Here is a 24,189-nt window from a genome sequence, read left to right as displayed (position 1 = left end):
CATATTAAAAATGAATATAGCAGTACTCACATTGAAACGTATAGAGATCCTGACGCTTCATAACATGTGAAGGTCAAAGGTGCTGCAGACAAATCTGAGGTAAAGCCTGAAAATGATTGGTTTGTTACAAAGTCCAGCGTTCCGAAGCTCGTGCTGTACCATTCACCAATCAGATCGCTAGGATAAGTGCACGCGCTCCAGCAGCAGCAGACACAATATCCAGTCAGAATTAATACTGGCAATGTAACATACATTGTTAAATGTAATTGTAAATAGATATCATTTTATTCTATCATTATCCTCAGATTATAGCATGTGTCAATATTTATCAATCGTTATAACATCTTCATTTCATATTTTTTATCATTTTTTACAATACGTTTACGGTAGCCAAATAATAGTAAAGCGATCAAGCATTTAAATTCACTTAGCACCGGTTGGGTGGTGTATTTAAGTCGACAGAAAGACGTGGTAATTTGTGAATTATTATGTATCGGTTTTCTTTACTTAACGCCATTTTCCTTTGACTATCCGACCGATTTTTCGCAAGACAATGCATTTAGACAAAAGAATATTCAATTGATATATTGGGACTGTGCTATTGTTTTTTGCACTTTCATTAGGCTAATTTAAGTCAATTGGAAATTTGAACCGAAAACTAGTGATTTGGAAGACGGTTATCGTACAACAAACCGTTTCGTCAACGCGTAAAATGAAATGTTTGATATATCTTTTAGTAAGTCACTAAGTGGCAAATAAAAATAAAACGTTTGATAAACCTATGAGTAAATAGCTATTAATAATGAAATGTTAGATTAAACTGAAAATGAAATGTTTAATTGGTCTATGGGTAAATGGCAATTACTTTAGTGCCGTACGTAAGACGACGCTTAACTGTTCCTAAATTGAGAGTTGCATATATGTTGTTTGATTATTTTTACGAAAGCGTAAGTAACAGAAAGTTTATTGTTGCTGCATACCAGACAGGGGTTTCCGGTCTTTTCGCCGGTGCTGAAAGAGGACTCTCGTGATTAAAATGACGTATACCAAAGTAAAATTGTGTAATAAATGTTTTGTTTCTTTTTACGTAAAACCGGATAAAAATTAGTTATCTTGATAGTTCCTCTTTGTTCCTTATAGTATACTATTCTTGATTCATGAAACGTTATTTTTGAAATTTATATAACTTTGCGATGCATGTGATAAAACTCACCTGGAATTCAACGTTGCTTTTTGGCTTTGAAACGTAACAACGTATTTCTTGTTTAGAGGACGTTGACTTCATGCGCTTCAAACTCACTACTGTTAGAATGTCGGGCAAGAAAGAAGTTTCCACGTTATTTACCTGGGTTTATTCATACTATTATTTTACGGAATATGTCTAATAAGAAAAGGATTCTACCGCTGAAGGTAATACACGATTAACTGTTAACTGTCAACGTGCTGGTAATTCCGCGGAGTCTCGTTACTGCTTGACCAGTAACCCTCAAACCAGATATTCCCATCTGCACCTACAAGCAATGAAAGAATTTAACACATTACCACAAACTGGCGATATGCAGTTGTATTTACTTTGCAACACATTGCCACCGACTGGCGATATGCAGTTGCATTAACTTTGCAACACATTGCCATCGACTAGCGATATGCAGCTGCATTAACTTTGCAATACATTGCCACCGACTAGCGATATGCAGTAAGATTAACTTTGCAATATATTGCTACCAACTAGCGATATGCAGTTGCATTAACCTTGCAATACATTGCCATCGACTAGCGATATTGAGTTGCATTAACTTTGTAATACATTGCCTTCGACTAGCGATATGCAGCTGTATTAACTTTGCAATACATTGCCTTCGACTAGCGATATGCAGCTGCATTAACTTTGCAATACATTGCCGCCGATTGGCGATATGCAGTTGCATTATCTTTGCAACACATTGCCACCGACTGGCGATATGCAGCTGCATTAACTTTGCAACACATTACCACAGACTGGCTATATGCAGTTGCATTTACTTTGCAACACATTGCCACCGACTGGCGATATGCAGTTGCATTAACTTTGCAACACATTGCCATCGACTAGCGATATGCAGCTGCATTAACTTTGCAATACATTGCCACCGACTAGCGAAAGGCAGTACGATTAACTTTGCAATATATTGCTACCAGCTAGAGATATGCAGTGAAATTTACTTTGCAATACATTTCCACAAACTATCAATATGCAGTAAGGTTAACTTTGCAATACATTGCCGCCGATTAGCGATATGCAGTTGCATTAACTTTGCAATACATTGCCACCGACTAGCGATATGCAGCTGCATTAACTTTGCAATACATTGCCGCCGATTAGCGATATGCAGTTGCATTAACCTTGCAATACACTGCCACCGACTAGCGATATGCAGTTGCATTAACTTTGCAATATATTGCTACCAGCTAGAGATATGCAGTGAAATTTACATTGCAATACATTTTCACAAACTATCAATATGCAGTAAGGTTAACTTTGCAATCCATTGCCGCCGATTGGCGATATGAAGTTGCATTAACTTTGCAATACATTGCAACCGACTAGCGATATGCAGCTGCATTGACTTTGCAATACATTGCCGCCGATTAGCGATATGCAGTTGCATTAACGTTGAAATACATTGCCACCGACTAGCGATATGCAGTTGCATTAACTTTGCAATATATTGCTACCAGCTAGAGATATGCAATGAAATTTACTTTGCAATTCATTGCCACCGACTAGCGATATGCAGCTGCATTAACTTTGCAATACATTGCTATCGACTAGCGATATGCAGTTGCATTAACTTGCAATACATTGCCACCGACTAGCGATATGCAGTTGCATTAACTTTGCAATACATTGCCAACGACTGGCGATATGCATTTGCATTAACTGTGTAATACATTGCATTCGACTAGCGATATACAGTTGCATTAACTTTGCAATACATTGCCTTCGACTAGCGATATACAGCTGCATTAACTTTGCAATACATTGCCGCCGACTGGCGATATGCAGCTGCATTAACTTTGCAATACATTGCCACCGACTGGCGATATGCAGCTGTATTAACTTTGCAGCACATTACCACAGACTGGCGATATGCAGTTGCATTTACTTTGCAACACATTGCACCGACTGGCAATATGCAGTTGCATTTACTTTGCAACACATTGCCATCGACTGGCGATTTGCAGTTGCATTAACTTTGCAATACATTGCCACCGACTGGCGATACAGTTGCGTTAACTTTGCAATACATTGCCGCCGACTAGCGATATGCAGTTGCATTAACTTTGCAATACATTGCAACCGACTAGCGATATGCAGCTGCATTAACTTTGCAATACATTGCCACCGACTAGCGATATGCAGCTGCATTAACTTTGCAATACATTGCCACCGACTAGCGATATGCAGTAAGATTAACTTTGCAATATATTGCTACCAGCTAGAGATATGTAGTGAAATTTACTTCGCAATACATTTCCACAAACTATCAATATGCAGTAAGGTTAACTTTGCAATACATTGCCGCCGATTAGCGATATGTAGTTGCATTAACTTTGCAATACATTGCAACCGACTAGCGATATGCAGCTGCATTAACTTTGCAATACATTGCCGCCGATTAGCGATATGCAGTTGCATTAACCTTGAAATACATTGCCACCGACTAGCGATATGCAGTTGCATTAACTTTGCAATATATTGCTACCAGCTAGAGATATGCAATGAAATTTACTTTGCAATTCATTGCCACCGACTAGCGATATGCAGCTGCATTAACTTTGCAATACATTGCTATCGACTAGCGATATGCAGTTGCATTAACTTGCAATACATTGCCACCGACTAGCGATATGCAGTTGCATTAACTTTGCAATACATTGCCAACGACTGGCGATATGCAGTTGCATTAACTGTGTAATACATTGCATTCGACTAGCGATATACAGTTGCATTAACTTTGCAATACATTGCCTTCGACTAGCGATATACAGCTGCATTAACTTTGCAATACATTGCCGCCGACTGGCGATATGCAGCTGCATTAACTTTGCAATACATTGCCACCGACTGGCGATATGCAGCTGTATTAACTTTGCAGCACATTACCACAGACTGGCGATATGCAGTTGCATTTACTTTGCAACACATTGCACCGACTGGCAATATGCAGTTGCATTTACTTTGCAACACATTGCCATCGACTGGCGATTTGCAGTTGCATTAACTTTGCAATACATTGCCACCGACTGGCGATACAGTTGCGTTAACTTTGCAATACATTGCCGCCGACTAGCGATATGCAGTTGCATTAACTTTGCAATACATTGCAACCGACTAGCGATATGCAGCTGCATTAACTTTGCAATACATTGCCACCGACTAGCGATATGCAGCTGCATTAACTTTGCAATACATTGCCACCGACTAGCGATATGCAGTAAGATTAACTTTGCAATATATTGCTACCAGCTAGAGATATGTAGTGAAATTTACTTTGCAATACATTTCCACAAACTATCAATATGCAGTAAGGTTAACTTTGCAATACATTGCCGCCGATTAGCGATATGTAGTTGCATTAACTTTGCAATACATTGCAACCGACTAGCGATATGCAGCTGCATTAACTTTGCAATACATTGCCGCCGATTAGCGATATGCAGTTGCATTAACCTTGAAATACATTGCCACCGACTAGCGATATGCAGTGGCATTAACTTTTCAATATATTGCTACCAGCTAGAGATAGGCAATGAAATTTACTTTGCAATATATTTCCACAAACTATCAATATGCAGTAAGGTTAACTTTGCAATACATTAACTTTGCAATTCATTGCCACCGACTAGTGGTATGCAGTTGCAATACATGTAGTGGATAAAAACCAAACAGCAGTCAATTTACAATTACCTAATATTGCTACCAACTAGCGATATGCAGTTTGATTACTTTTGCAATACACTGATGCCAACTAGCGATATGCATTTGGATTAGATTTGCAATATATTTACAACAACTAGTGATATGCAGTTGGATTAACTTTGCAATACATTGACAACAACTAGTGATATGTAGTTATATTTACGTTGCAATATATTGCTACAAAGTAGCGAACTGCATTTAGATATACTTTGCAATATATTGCTACAAACTAGCGCTTTGCAGCTGGATTCAATTTGAAATACATTGTTATTTACTAGCGCTATGTAGTTGTATTAACTTTGCAATAACATTGCTATATATTACTGTCAGGATACGAGTTATATTACCCAGGAAAGTGCCTACGCCTTAAGTATCTTGAGCAATGAAATGGGTCCAATTGCTAAGGTGACTATGTCTCAGACTAGCTGACAAACTATGTAGAATGTCCTTTACTAAAACGTAGAGCTGGCGAGACCATATATCTTATATATAATTTTTTCTCTGGCTACCTCGCTTAAATGATTCGTGTACCAATGATTCGTAAATGATTTCAATTATGAGCTAGATAATTTCAGGGATCAGGCAAATCACTCAATGTTTCAAACTAACAACCTTAATTCGACTTATGATAATTAGTTCAAACTCCTATAGGCTGGAAATAGTATACTTGACTGGTCCTTTTTTGACGCCCACGTCAGACGATGTCTTTGAATCAACAACATACGAGTCATATCGCACGAGCCCTATCGCATAGATGTTCAGCCTATGTCATCTTAATTGTAGCTGTAACTCAATATGATTGCCCTGACTCCAGAATGCTCAGCGCCTATATGCTATAGCATATAGCATCAAACTATCATATAGGTATAACCCCAATGCCTTGGCTGTACTTCGCCAATAACGTTGAACTTCGTATGTAAGCTGGGACGCTCATTCTGCCTCTAACCATATGGCTCTCTCTCAGCTTTCCGACGCTCAGCCTGTATTTGCTATCGTCTTACCCTTAAAGGTTTAGATTCTATGCGCTGGTCCTAAAGCTCGAAACCTATTGCCAATATTGCAACTCTTCTTTTTAGTCTCAAACGTCTTCTTTTATATAATTTATCCGCCCTGACAGTGTAGCTGCAATAGCTCTCTTATCAAGGTACTCGGATAAATTTTAAGTTTAATCCCCGATGTGTTTACATAAGTCGCTAGATACAGAATGATTTAACTGTTATTCGTCTACCTATCTATACTCTAGCAGAAGTGCGCTTTGATTGGTGCTATTTATAGAAATTGTTTCTGGTTGGTCCAAATTCAAACATAGTATTTTAAAACGAGTGCTTGCTCTAACATATATATATTGTATATAAATAATGTGTAATGCTTGGATTAAGCTATCACTTTAATTAACCCCAATCGTCTATAAATGACCCAAATCCTATTATTTACAGCAATTCAATTATAATTATAGAAATGATAGGAGGAAAACTAGTCAAGCACTGTCTGTGTTCATTTGTTACGTTATCAATATATCAGATATACAAAGTCTGACAATTGCTACTGCAGTTTCTGTTCACATTCTGCTACCTACACTTACTAACTGTAACCATTTGAAAACAAACGTTTAATAAACCGATTTATTTTATTGGTACATGCAACAGCAAAAGTGTATAATATTATCACAGATAATACAGTAAAAACATAAAATTACGTTAGAATAGTTTTTCTCGAAAACATTTAAAGAGATAAATGCAGTGTCCAAGGAAAGCACCGCCAGTCATTACATGTATATTGCAATTGAAGACATACAATTATACCTTAAAGATATATTGGACCAAATTCATATTTCAAAATGTAAACAATCACTTCGTAATATTTGTGTAAACACACTGTTCATACGTTTATATGTATAGTGTTGTGTATAAGATACTTGCTATATTCAAGGAAAGTCGTATTTAAGTTTCATAAACATCGCACGATGTTCATCCGAGCCAGTACCTCTTGCTTCATTTCATCTTCGTTTGGACTTGTGTCAACTGATAAAACGAATGTAACGATAAAAAAGCAATAGTACATAGCTACGTCTTTCCGTGGTTTATAAGTTTTCATGCACAAAAATGTGTTCAGGACGAAAATTTCGATTTGCCGAGCTCCCTGACTTTGAAGTTCATTGTTTACCACAAAGAGGGTCCTGTGCGCGAACAGAGAGGGATCCGTTTTCTCAATTACTACAGAGAGGGATCCGATAGGCATACACACCATGATTACAGCATCATAAAATTGTTATCGAAAAGTTTGTTAAAACACATACACTTGTCAATGTACTATACAATGTTGTGCTATAGAGTCGCAAAAAAAAATCCGACCCGAATTTAATATATCATACAAGATTTAGCTTACCAAAAGGTTCCTTCTAGCACATATAAAATATTCTTTTTAAGGGATATTATTTTAGCATAATGTAACAAATGTTGAATAATGCAATGAGAAAAATATGTTTTGTCATTTTTTGTGCAAACTTAATTAGATCTATTTAAGAACTAATCTAAGTATTAAAAGTTTTATCATAACCCAAAGCTTTTTTTTTAATATAAGCAAGTGCAGTACATATTATGCTATTGGAAGCATTTGTCTTGCAGTCTGTATTTCACTTCCTGATATTTCATCACGCGACTACACCAGCGAGTACCCGCACACTTAACACAAAGAAATTTCGTACATGCGTTTACGATTCGAAAAACAAATCAGGAAGTAAAAAAGTACGCAAAAGAAATGACTTGCAAATTTGAAACGTTAGAAGCTAAATGAATCACGTGGCCAGGGACAATTTTATTAAGTAATTTTTAGCGGGAGTCTATTTTTAGATGATGCATATTTATTTCATTAATCTCGATTCTTTACTATTATAATTATATTTAATCGAGGAGTTACATGATTTAAACTTTATTATTTTGTCTTCTTGTTCTGTTATTTTACGTAGTTGTATTGCACTATTTAAAGACTGGAATAAAGATTGATTATGCATAAACACATATTGGGCTAGAGGCTATCTGTAATGAATATGCATGAGTCCAAGATGGCGGCGCCATACGGGAAATCGGATTCCTTTGACGTTACCCTTGTATCCATTACATGCTCAGTCAAGTGTATCATGTTAAATATGCAGCAAAATAAATCGATACAGGTAAAAAACATACACATGCTTACTTATTTGCAAACAAAGGGATGATGAGATATGAAGCACGGATACTTTTGTCACTGTTAATGATATTGTTCAGTATTAATAGAACAATATAAATCAGCTATGACCGAGCTTCACAGAAGAACAAAGGTCTTTACTTAGACATTCATGTTATCTCGACCACATCTTATGTTTTTAGATATAAACACAAGCTATTATTTGACTATACATTCTAAATGATATGCAAGTATAACAAAATTCACTCGGAAAATGGCAAAGGAGTCATACCTTGATATCTTGCACAATTATTCATAATTAAATATAATGTATGCATTTCATATTTTAACTCAAAATATATTATCACTATTTTTATTGTTATTATTATTCCCATTTGGCTCGTCGTCTTTGCATTTCAAACTGAGCTGGCTAAGAAATGTGGATCTTCTAAACATTAATCTGCTACTGGTTGGTCTTGGTTCCACGTCATAGAGTAGCTCCACCTTCGGCGGCGGTTCCAAACGTGGCTTTATGATTGGTCCAAGCTTAATTGGTTTCCTAGCAACAAACACGCCTCGTGGTTGGTCGACACGTTTCATCGCGCGCAGATACGGTTCCATACCGTCCTCCATTGAGGACGCCAGTGAAGCGTCAGAATGACCTATTTTATTCTTTTTGCACAGTTTTGTTATGCATCTACACTTTGTCTTGCAAATAATGCAGATTATTAAAACAAGTAATATTATAAATGCGGGAGCACCAAGAATTATTGCAGCAAAATAAATAGTTTGTGGTCCACCTTCCGATGTGTCCTCTGAAATGTAAATAAACTTAGTATATAATATGCATGTAAATTGAAAATAAACTTGATCTAAAAAATTAGTGTTGAAATAAAAGAAAATGCATGCCAGTGCATTTAAAATGCCCTTTCAAATAGGCTAGTTCACCTTCATTTACCCTTCTTTATGAAAACTAAAGTTGGGATTGGGTGGGTGGGGTGTTTGGCAAAGCATATGTTGGCCACCCAATCTCAAAGTTGAGGGCGCCCCGATGTTAAGACTATACACTTTATACAACTATTGTATTAAAATTATTTACATATAATCGCTTGATCGGATCATTTTACATAATAATTTTTTTATTCATCATATTTTTTTCTGGACATTATTTCAGAAAGATGTTCAAACACACAAAGCGACTGTATACTTACGACAGGTTTCTGAAATGTAAAAAAAAAGATGATTTAAAATAAAGCTTACACAGTTAGTGAAGAGAAGTACTGCTTTTTGCTGTACCATGATATGTCTCTTATTATATGTATACATGCAGTTGAAAGTCGGTATCTCAATTTCCAAAGCATTGATCATTTTACTTCGAGATAACCGGAATTCGACTGAAAATGATATTTTGTGCACATACTTAAAATGTCTTCGAGATAGCCGTAGTGTTGAGATAGCAGGTTCGAGATATCGAATTTCCACTTTATTTGATATTATATGTATACAACAACATACACTGATAATTCACTCGCTTCATGACGACCCTCTCAGTTTTCAATTTACATGCTTCTTTCCGCGGCATGATGTTTGGTGCATATATCTGCTTCTTAACATGTTTAAGGACCTTTTTTCAAAGGCAAGTTGGCGTTCAATACGAGAAAATCAGAAACGGAATACAAGTAAGAACTTGATAATTTTTTCTGTGAAATGTGGAGGTACAATATACTTACTTGTAATTGATTTATACTGGACTTTTATACCCGGGTCAGACACCACCATGGAAGTCTGGTCAGGTTGGCATGCTCCCGGGTATAAAGTGGCCGTCATTACATCTCCTGATTTTTCAAATGCCTGTAAATATATCATAATTTGTAAATAATTGACAGTCCCATCAGCTGAAAACAGAAAACGATTTTTTTTTGTTATAAAACCTTATGCATGTATTTTATGGAATACACCATGTACACGTTAAAGATATTACACGTTTGAAAGGACATAATCTGTTTTAGTTTTAGTGAAACATAGCCCAGTACATTTGATTTGTTTAAGAAATGAATCTACGAGTAGTTTTCGAAACAATATAAATAGTACGAATAATACGATAAAATTTCATAAATGTTATGAATGGTTGAAATTATGTTTACATAACAATTGATCCTCCGCATGGTCAATGTTGTGTCATTGTTCCACACGTGCAAATACGTCACACCGGAAGTGCCGTTGGTCTGTTCCAATAAGCAGATATTCATACCTTCACCTGTTTAAACGAGAATGAAAGGTTAACTGATATTCGTTCCCTATTCTTTGAAATGCTAGTCTTTGACCTTATAAACTTGCGCATCTTTGTGCTTATTACTAGAATTCCTTCTAGTTTACACAGCTGGAATAAAAGCTTATTTCTAAAAACGCTACATATTTAAATGTTCAGGTAAAAATATGTGTGTGTGTGTGTTTTTTTTTTTGTTTGTTTGTTTTGTTTTGTTTTTGGTTTAACTACGTTTTTCAACAGTATTTCAGTCATGTAACCGCGGACAGTTAACCTAACCAGTGTTCCTGGATTCTGTACCAGCACAAACCTGTTCTCCGCAAGTAACTGCCAACTTCCCCACATGAATCAGAGATGGAGGACTAATGATTTCAGACACAACGTCTTTTATCAAATAGTCACGGAGAACATACGCCCCGCCCGAGGTTCGACCCCGCGATCCTTAAGACCAACGCTCTACCTACTGAGCTAAGCGGGCGGGCTCTCAGATAAATTTATAGTCTACCGTCATTTTTATATTACATATATATATTGATCTAGAGGTGGAAATGATCGGTATTGAACATATTAGATCTACTGAAATTCAAACACATTTACATAAAACAAAACAACAAATAACAGACAATTATTGACAATTCTAAAACATGTCAACATTGACTCCTACGTCATTTAACATGAAATAAACCAACGTCTTTTATGTTTGATTAAGACGGACTGCGCTGCGTCGTTAACATTTTGTTATTTGTAGATTCTATATCTGTTTGCAAGTGTTGCCTAGGAGCAGTAACAGTCTTCTAAGCTTCTACGATCTGAATACACATATTTAACCGATTCATCGCGTTTAGCTATCACGTTATACTATTCGATTACGAATTAATCATTTCTTATTAGACCTTTCTAACGTAAACGTAATTACGAAACGGAATACTGAATTCGTAAAATTTTAGGCTAATTTGTGGTCTAGGGGAGACAATTTCATCCAATATTAATGCAATAGTATCTCCCTTAGACCATTAGTTGCAAATAACATTTACGAATTCAGTATTCCGTTTCCGATTTACGTTTACGTTAGAAAGGTCTATTATGAACTGGATATAGCTTCCTTCGTGATGCGCTGATAACATTGGCATTCAATTAAATATTCAAAAACAAAAACCTGGTGATTAAATGACCTTTTTTAATAATAAAGGAAAAACGGATGAACAAATAATGGTATATAGTGAAATATAGAAAATAGCAGCATGCTTAAATTGATTTATATCGATGGATAGAATGTATATATAAAACTACAAACTTGAAATTTTCAATGAGGCATCGCAGGAAGGGTCGTACGTAACACGCATCTGTGTTCTTTCTGTACATACGTCCAACGTCGTGTTGACACATGACGTTGAATCATCTGCTGAGGTCAAACTTCCATTAGAAAATGTATGAAATAATTCAAATGGACAAGTTGCTTCGACAAGACCATCTTCTAATGCACCTAGAAATAGAATGATCAGATGCAAAAAAACGGTATCTCCAGTAGATTTATAGTTTTAAGAGAGAGAGAGAGAGAGAGAGAGAGAGAGAGAGAGATCAGTCTGGCAATCTTAGTTAAGCTCTTTGCTAATAGACAGTCTTGCTCTTTAACATATCCAGTGTGTAGCACCGATATACGCCAAGCCGTCTTTACTGGGAAAGATCGGTCACACATTAAACTAATTCCATTTTTTGCTTGTATGTCCAAAGTATTACAGTATACGTAAACAATTTCTCAAACCCTATTTTTGTAGATGGCCAACTTTAAAGAAATTTGAATTATTGATGTCTTCCAAAAATCATAGAATATTAAATAGTGTTGCGAAATATTTATATTTTGCGTTCAAAGAGCGTCATGTATGAATGTCGTAATACATTGAAATATTACTCCAGTGGGTTACATCATATTAATATTGTGTAATAATGTGAAATTCTCTATTGATTTTAATATACTTATATTAACATCATATACGATATACCACATTGTACTGAATGTTCCTATTATATTTGTTGTACTGAAATGAGATCTCCATTACATAAAATTTCGATGAAATATAGTCTGTGTATTAACATGAACTTCTCTGTAAAACGGATATGTAAGTTTTGAAACTTCAATTATGTATTTACACATTACATGTATGAATATTGTGTCTATAAATGTGCTATTGCAGTTTAATGCCAAATAAAATAAATATATGTTATGTTATGTTATGTTATAAATATAAAAAACGTTTACTGCGCTTATTTCCAAAGCACAATTAATATGCTTTGAATATATGCAGCGTAACAAACACGTGCCTCTGATTAGTCCTGATAGAGTTTGATTAGATTATCACACCTATTGATTATATCAGTTAATCAGTATATTTGTAAGCACATATATGCGACATGTGACAAATAATGTCTGAAAAGGTAAGTGCAGATAAATATGATTAGCTTTTATTTAATTTCATACTTGTCGTTATAATTGCAAATTGAAAAATTGAAGAAAAACAGGTATATAGATTATATTTATTTATTTATTTATTATAGTCTCTTCACTGTACAGTACATCAATATACAACATAGGTTATAGAAACAATAATACAATGTACAATGTCATTCATGTATGAATTATAAGAGACTGAGATAAAATTGATTTCTACTATAAAAAGCCAGACAAAATTTTTAAAACATATTCATATTTACTTTGACTAGTATTACCACTAATTAAAATTTTATATTAACTATCTAAAATCTAGGAATTAGACATATAACTACTAAGACAGTGCCATTTAAAAGTTTAAAACAGTCTATTTATAATGAAAAGGAGATAGAACAATTGTTTACAGACTGTCCTAAATATCTACATTGGTACATATAAGACCATAATGTCATTGTTATTGATACAGCTATTAAAAAGCTATCTGTTTTAAAATGTATGTTTTATTAAAAATATATTTCAACAACAACTGTTCGTAAGACAGCACGCTCAACCTTTCTCAGTGAATTAGAGCTTTGTCCGCAAAAGAAACACTGTATAAAACTTTAACTAAAACTTTATATATCAGTATAAGTTTTTATTTTTCATGTACTTTAACGTATCAATATGTTAAAACAGCGATGTATTGTAGATTTAAACATTTTCGTTCCTCCTTCCATCTCTCCAGGATGCACTAAGTCTCGATCATAATGTCTCGGGTATCGTAGTCGTTTTCCTTTATCAACAGTCTTCCTTTAAATACATTTTCAGTGTTTCATTTACAGAATTCCTTATTTTGTTAAAATCAGTTTTATTAATTCCAGTCCACTCCGAAAATTTAGGAAAAGTGTTTTTACGTCGTAACTTTACCAAAATTCAGAAATTACATCGTGAAAAACGTCAACAAACTTATTATTTGGATTGACTGGAATTTACCCGGGAATCGTAAAGATACAAAACATCATGCCGGTAATTTTCCATTCCACGAGCCCGTGCGACCTATCGTAATATCTAATTTACATCGCTCGGCGTTACTTTTGTTAATCAACACGTACAAAAAAACGCGCGTAGTGCATTCATTTTTTAATATTATCGCTTCAAGTTTTCAACACCGCTTAAGAAGTAATACAGTTTGAATTCTATAGCGATTTTAATAAGATATCGACAGTAATGTAGGGAAAATTCTATAAAAACGGTCGTATTTTCACATAATTATTTGTAAAACTTCAAACAGCGCGATCTTAATTACTTATTTCTTTCTAAAAGTAAATAAATGATACATACTATGGCCATAAAATTCAGACTTTTGACCAGAAAGTACAAAGAACAAATAAAAAAAATCTTATATAATGAATAAGCGGCAGCAATTTAAATAAATGGTGTAAAACGATTTTTTACGGAATCCTTTCCGCCATCGACTTTTCGACCAGACTGATACGCGAAAACTTGAAATTAAGCATCTAATTTCAACTTTTCGCGCTAAAAATTTACCGCAAAAAGTCGAAAACTTGAAGTTTTTAACACGAAAATTGTCGTGCAAACGTCAACTTCTCGATCTAGAATCAAGCGAGAAAAGTAGAAATTTAAAAGCCTTAACTTCAACTTCTCGCGCAAAGATGTCCCACGAAAAGTAGAAATCTTGAAGATTTTGACCCGAGAATTGTCGTGCAAACATCAACTTGTCGACCCATAATCTAGCGCGAAATGTTGAAATTAAGTGGCCTATCTTCTACTTTTCGTGCCAGTTCTTTGGCCGATAATTTCGCGATATTATCGCTTAAATTTCGACTTTTCGTTCTGGGACTAACTAACTAACCCTAACCCTAGCCCTAACCCTAAACTAAGTAGCCCTAACCCCCTAACCCTAGAACCGTCGAAATTTAAGCGATAATATCGCGAAATTATCGGCCAAAGAACTGGCACGAAAAGTAGAAGTTAAGACTTAAATTTATACTTTTCGCCCTACAAATTCAGTCTATAAGTTGACATTTGCACGACAATTGTCGCGTTACAAACTTCGACTTTTCAACTTTTCGAGGAAATATCTTAGCACGAGAAGTTGGAATTACTTCTCTTAATTTCTAATTTTCGCGCTTGATTTTAGGTCGAAAAGTTGACGTTTGCACGACAATTGTCGGGTCAAAAACTTCAAAATTTCGACTTTGCGCGGTTTTATAGCACGAAAAGTTGAAATTAGATGCTTAATTTAAAGTTTTCGCGTATCTGTCTAGTCGAAAAGTCGATGGCGGAAACAGGATTCCGTAATTTTTGGCAAACAGATTTCTGTCAGTGAGGCATAATAGGTTACGTGACCTCGTGAACGTAAATAGAAATGTGGTTTTAAATAAAGCAATATGATGTCGTTGCGGTTTTAAATACATCTTAGTACATGTATATTTTTGATACGACACTTTACTTTTAAGATATTCTTCTTAAACAATAATGTAAATTCCTTGAGGGCAAATAGGTCATAGAGGTAGGATATCCGCTATTATCGTTTGACACATTTACCTGTCAGTTTATGTACATTCGCTTTTAATAACAAATTAAAGAAGCTGATACGGTTACACTATATTTCATAAAGGAATATTATATTATAGCATAAAAAGATTATTTTGAAATAATTTGAACCAAAAATTCGAAACTTGAAAGAAATTTACCTACCTAAGTTAAAATATAACAAAATTATGGCGATTGTGGTTCATCCAAGAGTGCGCAAATTTCCCGTGCGCTCAACAAATTTGCAACCTTGTATGAAACGTTATGCGCATTTTAATTTTTACTTTTGTAAATTAATTATTTATTTTAGATATGATTATACCCCCACCAAACATGTTTGGGGGGTATATAGGAGTCAGTTTTGTCGCGTCCGTCGCGTCCCGTCCCGTCCCGTCCCGTCGCGTCCCGAACTCTATTATCTTGGTTATTACTATATGGATTTGATTCAAACTTAAAACAGATGTTCCACCTTATCAACCACATCATCTGACACAAGGTGCATAACTCTGACACCAACTTTTCATGAATTATGCCCCCTTTTACTTAGAATTTAAGGTTAATTTTCATGCATTTGTACTATATCTCAGTTATTGTTAAATGGATTTGATCAAACTTAAAATAGATGTTCCACCTTATCAACCACATCATGTGACACAAGGTGCATAACTCTGACCAACTTTTCATGAATTATGCCCCCTTTTACTTAGAATTTAAGGTTAATTTTCATGCATTTGTACTATATCTCAGTTATTGTTAAATGGATTTGATTCAAGCTTAAAATAGATGTTCCACTTTATCAACCAAGTCATGTGACAAAAGGTGCATAACTCTGACACCAACTTTTCATGTATAAGAAAGTCTAGTAATTGGGGCCAAAGAAGAGGGAAGAAATACCTAAAATGGGGGGGGGGGGGGGGGGTCCTATCACAAAACGGACACCAAAAAAGTGTCTTACCAACACACGTTACTATGGAAATCCGTTGGAATTATCAAAATCGGACCAATAATAAAAATGTTAGGTTTTGAGCTTGAACATAGGGAAAGGGGTCTACCGGAAATGAGACGGGCTAGGGGAAAACCCTTCGGTGAATCCTCCGGTATGACGCCTTAGAGCCTGGAACTGCACCCGGTTTGGACTTCCGGTCCCTATAAATGGTCGAAGAATTTGGACCCTTCACCTTTAAAAAATAAGTGGGTGGGGTACGGATTACTTAGGATAAGCCGTACGAAGTGTTGTTTACATCAACACCGACCTACCTAGACGATCGCCTGATTTTCAAGATGGCGGCGGACATGTTACAAAGGGGAGTAACTCCTTGCAAAGGGAAGATAATTTACAAAATGGCGATTGGCGCCAAAAGGATTGCGCATGCGCACAAAATCGGATATACTTGGACTTTACCATTACTAAGGGAATTAACTCTACAAAAGTTGGCCATATTGGATTGGTACAAAGAAAGACAAATTGGTACAAAGTGTGTATAACTTATATTTTTGCTGTACTGGAAATCTGTTTTTTATAATGTGTATTTCTTTGCAAAAAGTTCTTTCTATCTTGCCTAAAAATCAATATTACCCTCGGCCGTTGCCGTTCATAATACACAATACACAGCGTGTCACCAGCCGAAGGATTAGCGATTCGACATCCATTACAAAACGCTGCCACGTGCATCTCGATCTTTGACTTTAGTTATACCCCCACCAAACATGTTTGAGGGGGGTATATAGGAGTCAGTTTCGTCGCGTCCCGTCCCATCCCGTCGCGTCCCGAAATCTATTATCTCAGTTATTGCCAAATGGATTTGATTCAAACTTAAAATACATGTTCCACCTTATCACCCACATCATGTGACACAAGGTGCATAACTCTTGACACCATTTTTTTATGAATTATGCCCCTTTTTACTTAGAATTTAAGGTTGATTTTGATGTATTTTCACTATATCTCAGTTACGACTGAATGGATTTGATTCAAACTTAAAATAAATGTTCCACCTCATCACCCACATCATGTGCCCACATCATGTGACACAAGGTGCATAACTCTTACACCTAGTTTTCATGAATTATGTCCCCTTTTACTTAGAATTTAAGGTTAATTTTGTTGTATTTTCACTATATCTCAGTTATTACTAAATGGAATTGATTCAAACTTAAAATAGTTGTTCCACCTCATCACCCAGATAATGTGACATAAGGTGCTTAACTCTGACATAAATTTTTTATGAATTATGTCCCCTTTTACTTTAAATTTAAGGTTGATTTTGATGTATTTTCACTATATCTCAATTATTACAAAATGGATTTGATTCAAACTTAAAATAGATGTTCCACCTCATCACCCACATCATGTGACACAAGGTGCATAACTCTGACACCAATTTTTCATGAATTATGCCCCTTTTTACTTAGAATTTAAGGTTAATTTTGATGTATTTTCACAATATCTCAGTTACTACTGAATGGATTTGATTCAGACTTAAAATAGATGTTCCACCTCATCACCCACATCATGTGACACAAGATGCATAACTCTGGCACTAATTTTTCTTGAACTGTGTCCCCTTTTACCTAGAATTTAAGGTTAATTTTGATGTATTTTCACTTTATCTCATTCTGATTGGCTTAGAGCCAAAGAGAAGTAACTTTTTTTGAACTTTTGTACTGAGTTTCTTCCCCTTAAATTGCAGGAATTAGTCTATTTTTAGAAATCCTATTTTTAGATTTTCAATATTTTAGGTATTTTTCTAACTTTTTTATTGTAAGTCCAATGTAAAAAGTAAAAACATTTTTCTGTGGTAACATGGGTCAGTAAGACACTTTTTTGTATTCACTTTTAGTGTATCTCTACTATTAGTGATTTAATATATTTACTAGTATTACTATACTAGTATTATACTAGTATTACTTATATGTGGAAGCCCAGGATGAAGTACTCCAAAGTATTTTTAAGATTTCTTATGGTTGCCATTCTTCTGTGACAAGACCGTATGGTGGGGGTATGAGTCACTCCTGTGACAGTTCTAGTTGAATTCTATCATAAACCCTAAAAATACGATTCATTTAAGAAATACGGGTGTACATTAGAGAATTTTAGGGCATGGAAATTCATTTACGAATACGCAAATTTCCAGTGCCTTCGCAGATTTTCAATCATGTACAAAACGTAATGCGCAAAAGTATATTAATTTCATTTTGAAAATTAATTATTTATGATATATATTTTTGGATTCAGTCAAAAACCACTTCAAAAATAGCATTTGTTGAAGAAATACGGGTGTATTTCGGTTATGGTAATTTCCCCAGCGGTCGCCGAATTTCAATCTCTTATAAAATCGTTTTGCGTGAACGTATTGTATTTTCCTTTGGTATGTTGATTATTTATGATATATACATGTATGATTGAATTATATCAAAAAACCTTCAAAAATACCTTTAATTAAAAAAATACAGGTGTATTCCGGTTATAGAAAGTGTATTCCGGTGTTTTCCGGTTTTTAGGTGGATTCCGGTTTAATGTGTGACCCGGAAAGATCGGCTTGACTTCGTACATTAGTATCAGAAACTAAAGAGCATCTAGCTACCACTAGACCATTGGGCTGCTAAATTCTTCTCAGCATTGTAACTGCGTATTGATACGTAGTATAGTGTATAATTAGGAGTGAGGTAAGGAGCACTGCCTTTGAAAATACATTTGCATGGCAGACAACTCACCTTCCTTGACTAAAGTGTTGAATGTAGCTGTCTCGTATGGTTCGCTTCTATTGCAGGCGGTCGCAAAATCGACATTGATATGATAAAATTGCAAATGTACTCTCAGCTTTACTTTCGAGTGTATATCTACAATAAAACATCTGTTTTCAGGTTTGACATAATTTTATATTCAGTTTGACATAATTTTATGTTGTAGTCATACTATATCGATGTAATGCAAAATTGAGAAAGATTTCCTCAACCGAAATAAATTCTACAACATTAATAAAGTTGACAGATACATGGGAAAGACCTTTATTTCTGAGTTTATCATACAACATTGTTGCTTTTGGATAGTTTTATCGTAATAGCTTATTTTCTGACCTCATTTTGGTCAGAAGCAAAATAAAATTGTTAATAACGGTATGTTGCAAAGCGCTTACTAGTATGAAGGACGTCGAAATTTGCTTTAAAATATTAAGAAACGCCTAAATCGTGTTAAAAAACAAGACTTGATGTACCTATGTAAAATGCAAAATATGCTTGATAGCACATACCATTGGCAACCTGGTACCAGTACTTGTAGCTGGAAATTGGGTGAAGCTCAAGACAAATGTATGCGAAGTAAGATGGCGGCAGTATTACAACAAATGTAGTCTGAGATCTGAAAATCAATAGATAAAAATTGGGTTTGAATGTATCTCCTGCAGCCTTACTGTAACATTATCATAAAAGCGAGAAAACCTTTCAGACTATAGATAACACAGGCCAGTGAAATCAAGAACCCCAGAGATGCTAGCCGCGTGCTGTATCATTTATCGAAGGCTGACATATCTAACGTTACTTAATTTGTTAAACTGAAAGTCATATCCTAAGATATTCACCGAAAGGAAATGTAAGCATTCGGTATCTTCAACAGAAATTTAGTTGGTCTCCTTCCAAACGGATATAATACTTAAATGAGCCGTGCCATGGGAAAACCAACATAGTGGGTGTGCGACCAGCATGGATCCAGACCAGCCTGCGCATCCGCGCAGTCTGGTCAGGCTCCGTGCTGTTCGCTAACAGTTTCTCCAATTCCAATAGGCTTTAAAAGCGAACAGCATGGAGCCTGACCAGACTGCGCGGATGCGCAGGCTGGTCTGGATCCATGCTGGTCGCAAACCCACTATGTTGGTTTTCTCATGGCACGGCTCAAATAAGAAGTACGCATAAGACCAATGTGGTACGCTTTCGGTACAGGCTTTTGGACGAGTTTTATTAAAAAGCGTCAAACGCTTGTCTCACAGTGCTTTGAAAAACGAATAGCACCCGGCCGGTTGATATTCAAACTAAATCCCAATTTTATAATCATGATAATGAGTGTTTACTTGGGGTACAACTAACCATCGGATTTTATCTCTTTTAACAGTGAAAACATACCCTTGTTCAAACAGAGGGTTTACTTACTTTAGCATGTACTTATCCCCTCTCTTTTCCTCGCAGACGAAATTGGTTTCCGTAATAACATTATAGACCGGAAGTGGATACTTCCAGATAGTGTCAGATGTAAAGTTTAGAGTACCCTTGTCAGAGCTAATCCAGTTACCTTGTAGATCAGACGGGAAAGTGCACGCACCGTACACGAGACCTGAAAATAAACAGCAAGTTGAATAAAAAACAATGTGTATTTTAACTAGTAAATTGTATCAAAGACAAAGTTAAGCTCGCCCGCTTAGTTCATTAGGGAGGGCGCAGATCTACGGATCTATGGATCTTGGGGTAGTGAGTTCGAGCCTGGGCGAGGCGTATGTTTTCCGTGACGATTTGATATAAGACTTCGTGTCTGAAATCATTCGTCCTCTACCTCTGATTCATAGGGGGAAGTTTGCAGTCACTTGCGGAGAACAGGTTTATACGGAATCCTGTTTCCGCCATCGACTTTTCGACTAGACAGATACGCGAAAACTTGAAATTAACCATCTAATTTCAACTTTTCATGCTATAAATTTACTGCGAAAAGTCGAAATCTTGAAGTTTTTGACCCGACAATTGTCGTGCAAACGTCAACTTTTCGACCTAGAATCAAGCGCGAAAAGTAGAAATTAAGAGAGCTAATTTCAACTTCTCGTGCTAAGATATTTCCTCGAAAAGTTGAAAAGTCGAAGTTTGTAACGCAACAATTGTCGTGCAAATGTCAACTTATAGACTGAATTTGTAGGGCGAAAAGTATAAATTTAAGTCTTAACTTCTACTTTTCCTGCCAGTTCTTTGGCCGATAATTTCGCGATATTATCGCTAAAATTTCGACGGTGTTAGGGTTAGGGGGTTAGGGCTACTTAGTTTAGGGTTAGGACTAGGGTTAGGGTTAGTTAGTTAGTCCCAGAACGAAAAGTCGAAATTTAAGCGATAATATCGCGAAGTTATCGGCCAAAGAACTGGCACGAAAAGTAGAAGATAGGCCACTTAATTCCAACATTTCGCGCTAAATTATGGGTCGACAAGTTGTTGCTTGCACGACAATTCTCGGGTCAAAATCTTCAAGATTTCTACTTTTCGTGGGACATCTTTGCGCGAGAAGTTGAAGTTAAGGCTTTAAATTTCTACTTTTCTCGCATGATTCTAGATCGAGAAGCTGACGTTTGCACGACAATTGTGGTGTAAAAAACTTCGAGTTTTCGACTTTTCGCGTTAAATTTTTAGCGCGAAAAGTTGAAATTAGATGCTTAATTTAATAAATTACCTAGGTTCATAAAATTTGGTATATGAAGGGCAATATGTAGATTATGCAAGTGTATGACTTCTACTTTTAGGCTATAGGTCAAGGTCAAGATTGAAGGTCAAATAAAATTGTTTCCGCTAACTTATATGCATAGGTGGATTATTTAAGAGCTATACACAAACGGTCTCCATGATGAGACAATTTGTCAACACACGATCTATGCTTGTCGGTAAAAGGTCAATGTTGCTGTTTAAGGTCAAGTAAAAACTTGTTTCCGCTCCATAACTTTTATATGCATTCAAGGAATTTTATTACTACAAAGAAATGTTCCTCCTGAGTAGAATATGTGTCGAACACAAGACCTATTGTTGTCGGTCCAAGGTCAAGATCACCAGGGAAGGTCAAGTAAAATAGTTTCTTTTCCATGACTTTGTGTGCATTGATGGATTATCTTAGTAATGCAAACAAAAATGTTTCCCATGATGAGACAATGTGTCGCGTACATGATCTATGCTTGTAGGTCAAGGTCACTATTTAAGTTCTAGTAAATTTTTATTTTAGTCCTAACACATTTGCAAAAAAAAATAAAACAATAAGGGACGAACAATAACAAAGTTTTCACCGGCAGTGGACTTCTATATTGCCACTGCAATACCCGGTCACTTATTTTAGAGAGAACATAAATTTTAGCAGAGATCACGTGAAGAATACAACCTATGGTGTCGGTCCATTTTTGGTTTCAGGATCATGTGCAAAAAAGGAACAATGACCCATCCAGATTAAGCACAGAATTGATTTTTTCCTACACACATTTTCTTTTTCCTTATTTTAGTGACGTTAGTTAATATGTAACTGAGTGACCATCTATACCTGCATTCTGCTTTGAAATTCTATCCTCTCTCCTATCTAATTTAGTCACACACACACAATAAAAATCAATTCAATTACATAGCTGACGTAGCATGTCATTGTCGTTCTGGTTAGAAACTTGTTTAACCTCCCTAATCTGCCATTAAGTCGCGTCTGTTTAACAATACCAATTATTTCTATTTTTTGTTCAAAATTCGTTTATCTTATTATTTATTTCGTGTATGTTCTTATGTGTTTCAATATATATAAAGTATCCATTTTTATGTTTTTATTCTGAATTTCATGCAAATTTGTCGGGACAGTGTCCCTTAACCCTGATCGTGCCGGACACGATTGGTTGTGCCTTTGTGACCGGTCTAGATCATGATCAGCCTGCGCATCCCTCCGGTCTGATCATGATCTGCACTGTTCGCCATTCAGTCAGTTTTGGTAAGCACCCATTTTAACAGTTTATGGTACAGTCCACATTGAAAGATGGTCAAATTCATTACAGAAATTTAGCAGGGTAATTTAACCGAATTCCACTAAATTCCGAACACCAACTATACAACAAGATATTTGAAGCATTGTTACCAACGTAAATCTGCAAGTTACTTGTTGAAGTTAGAAATAAGATAAATACTTTTTTCTCCTTATCTCGTTCACGAATATCTGAAACACTGTTGTCTTTCAAAATGTCAATCCTAATATATCGGTCATCAAGTGTTAAGAAGATTTGGTTAAACAAAAATAAATCATGCAGTTTCGCCCACCAAATCAGCAAAAAACAACACAAATTTCTATAAACTATTTATATAGGGCCTAAATTGTATTTACTAGAATATAAATCAAATGAAATTTCCCTTCATTAATATGCAATGTAATTGATTCAACTGTTACATAGATAAATAAAATAAAACCGAAAATTAAAAACATTCACACAAAAAAAATATATAATAATAATAACAAAAAGAAACAACAAAAAACAGAAACACTTACCAGAAGGAAGAAAAATCACTGATAGTGACAGATATATTGTAATCCATCCATCCCTCATATTAAAACAGCTTCAATAGATTAATTCCCTCATGGCGAAAATATAAAGAAAAAACTAAATAAATTAAAATTCAAATAAATAAGAACAAACGTATCAAAGATTTAATACGGATTCTATTAAACACATGCGTTAAGACTAATGGTAATTTCTTCAAGCGGCTATTATGTTAAATTCTCGTCACTTTTCAGGGGTGTTTTAACAGGAGAGAAAACTACGGGATTCTGCAGATGTTATAACACGAAAAACATGCGTTATCCCTACATTCAAAAGATAGAAAGATGAGATTATTCTTTTTAAAGCCCAATGTAAAAGCATAAATCATTGTTCGTTAAGCGTGATCAATAGTTCGCTATTCATGTTACGTATTTCATTCCGAAAGAACACTGTCCCTTTTCCAAAATGAATCGAAGTGAGATCTCTGGATACAGTTTTGTTGTAGGTAAGATCGTGTCTTAGAAACCAAATATCGCCAAAAAAAGCATCCGGTTTGTTGTCAGTTGCACTTTACCTTATCACG

At 35.5% G+C, this 24,189-nt stretch overlaps 1 protein-coding gene across 1 annotated transcript in view; it reads right to left on the bottom strand.

The window, feature by feature from the left end:
* LOC123558409 (uncharacterized) overlaps positions 1–24,189 on the bottom strand; it is a 44,434-nt gene extending 20,245 nt beyond the window's left edge. Inside the window, exons 1-10 of the mRNA XM_053544608.1 lie at positions 23,615–24,189; positions 20,515–20,695; positions 19,623–19,729; positions 19,087–19,212; positions 11,686–11,874; positions 10,270–10,382; positions 9,856–9,976; positions 8,593–8,940; positions 1,434–1,511; positions 31–268 (exon numbers count right to left, since the gene is read on the bottom strand). Coding sequence (XP_053400583.1) covers positions 31–268; positions 1,434–1,511; positions 8,593–8,940; positions 9,856–9,976; positions 10,270–10,382; positions 11,686–11,874; positions 19,087–19,212; positions 19,623–19,729; positions 20,515–20,695; positions 23,615–23,672 — 1,559 coding nt within the window. The 5' untranslated portion in view covers positions 23,673–24,189. The remainder of the gene's footprint in view (positions 1–30; positions 269–1,433; positions 1,512–8,592; positions 8,941–9,855; positions 9,977–10,269; positions 10,383–11,685; positions 11,875–19,086; positions 19,213–19,622; positions 19,730–20,514; positions 20,696–23,614) is intronic.

The sequence above is a fragment of the Mercenaria mercenaria genome, chromosome 5, assembly GCF_021730395.1.
Source record: "Mercenaria mercenaria strain notata chromosome 5, MADL_Memer_1, whole genome shotgun sequence".
NCBI classification, from domain to species: domain Eukaryota; kingdom Metazoa; phylum Mollusca; class Bivalvia; order Venerida; family Veneridae; genus Mercenaria; species Mercenaria mercenaria.
This window is presented reverse-complemented; position numbering and strand designations above follow the sequence as displayed.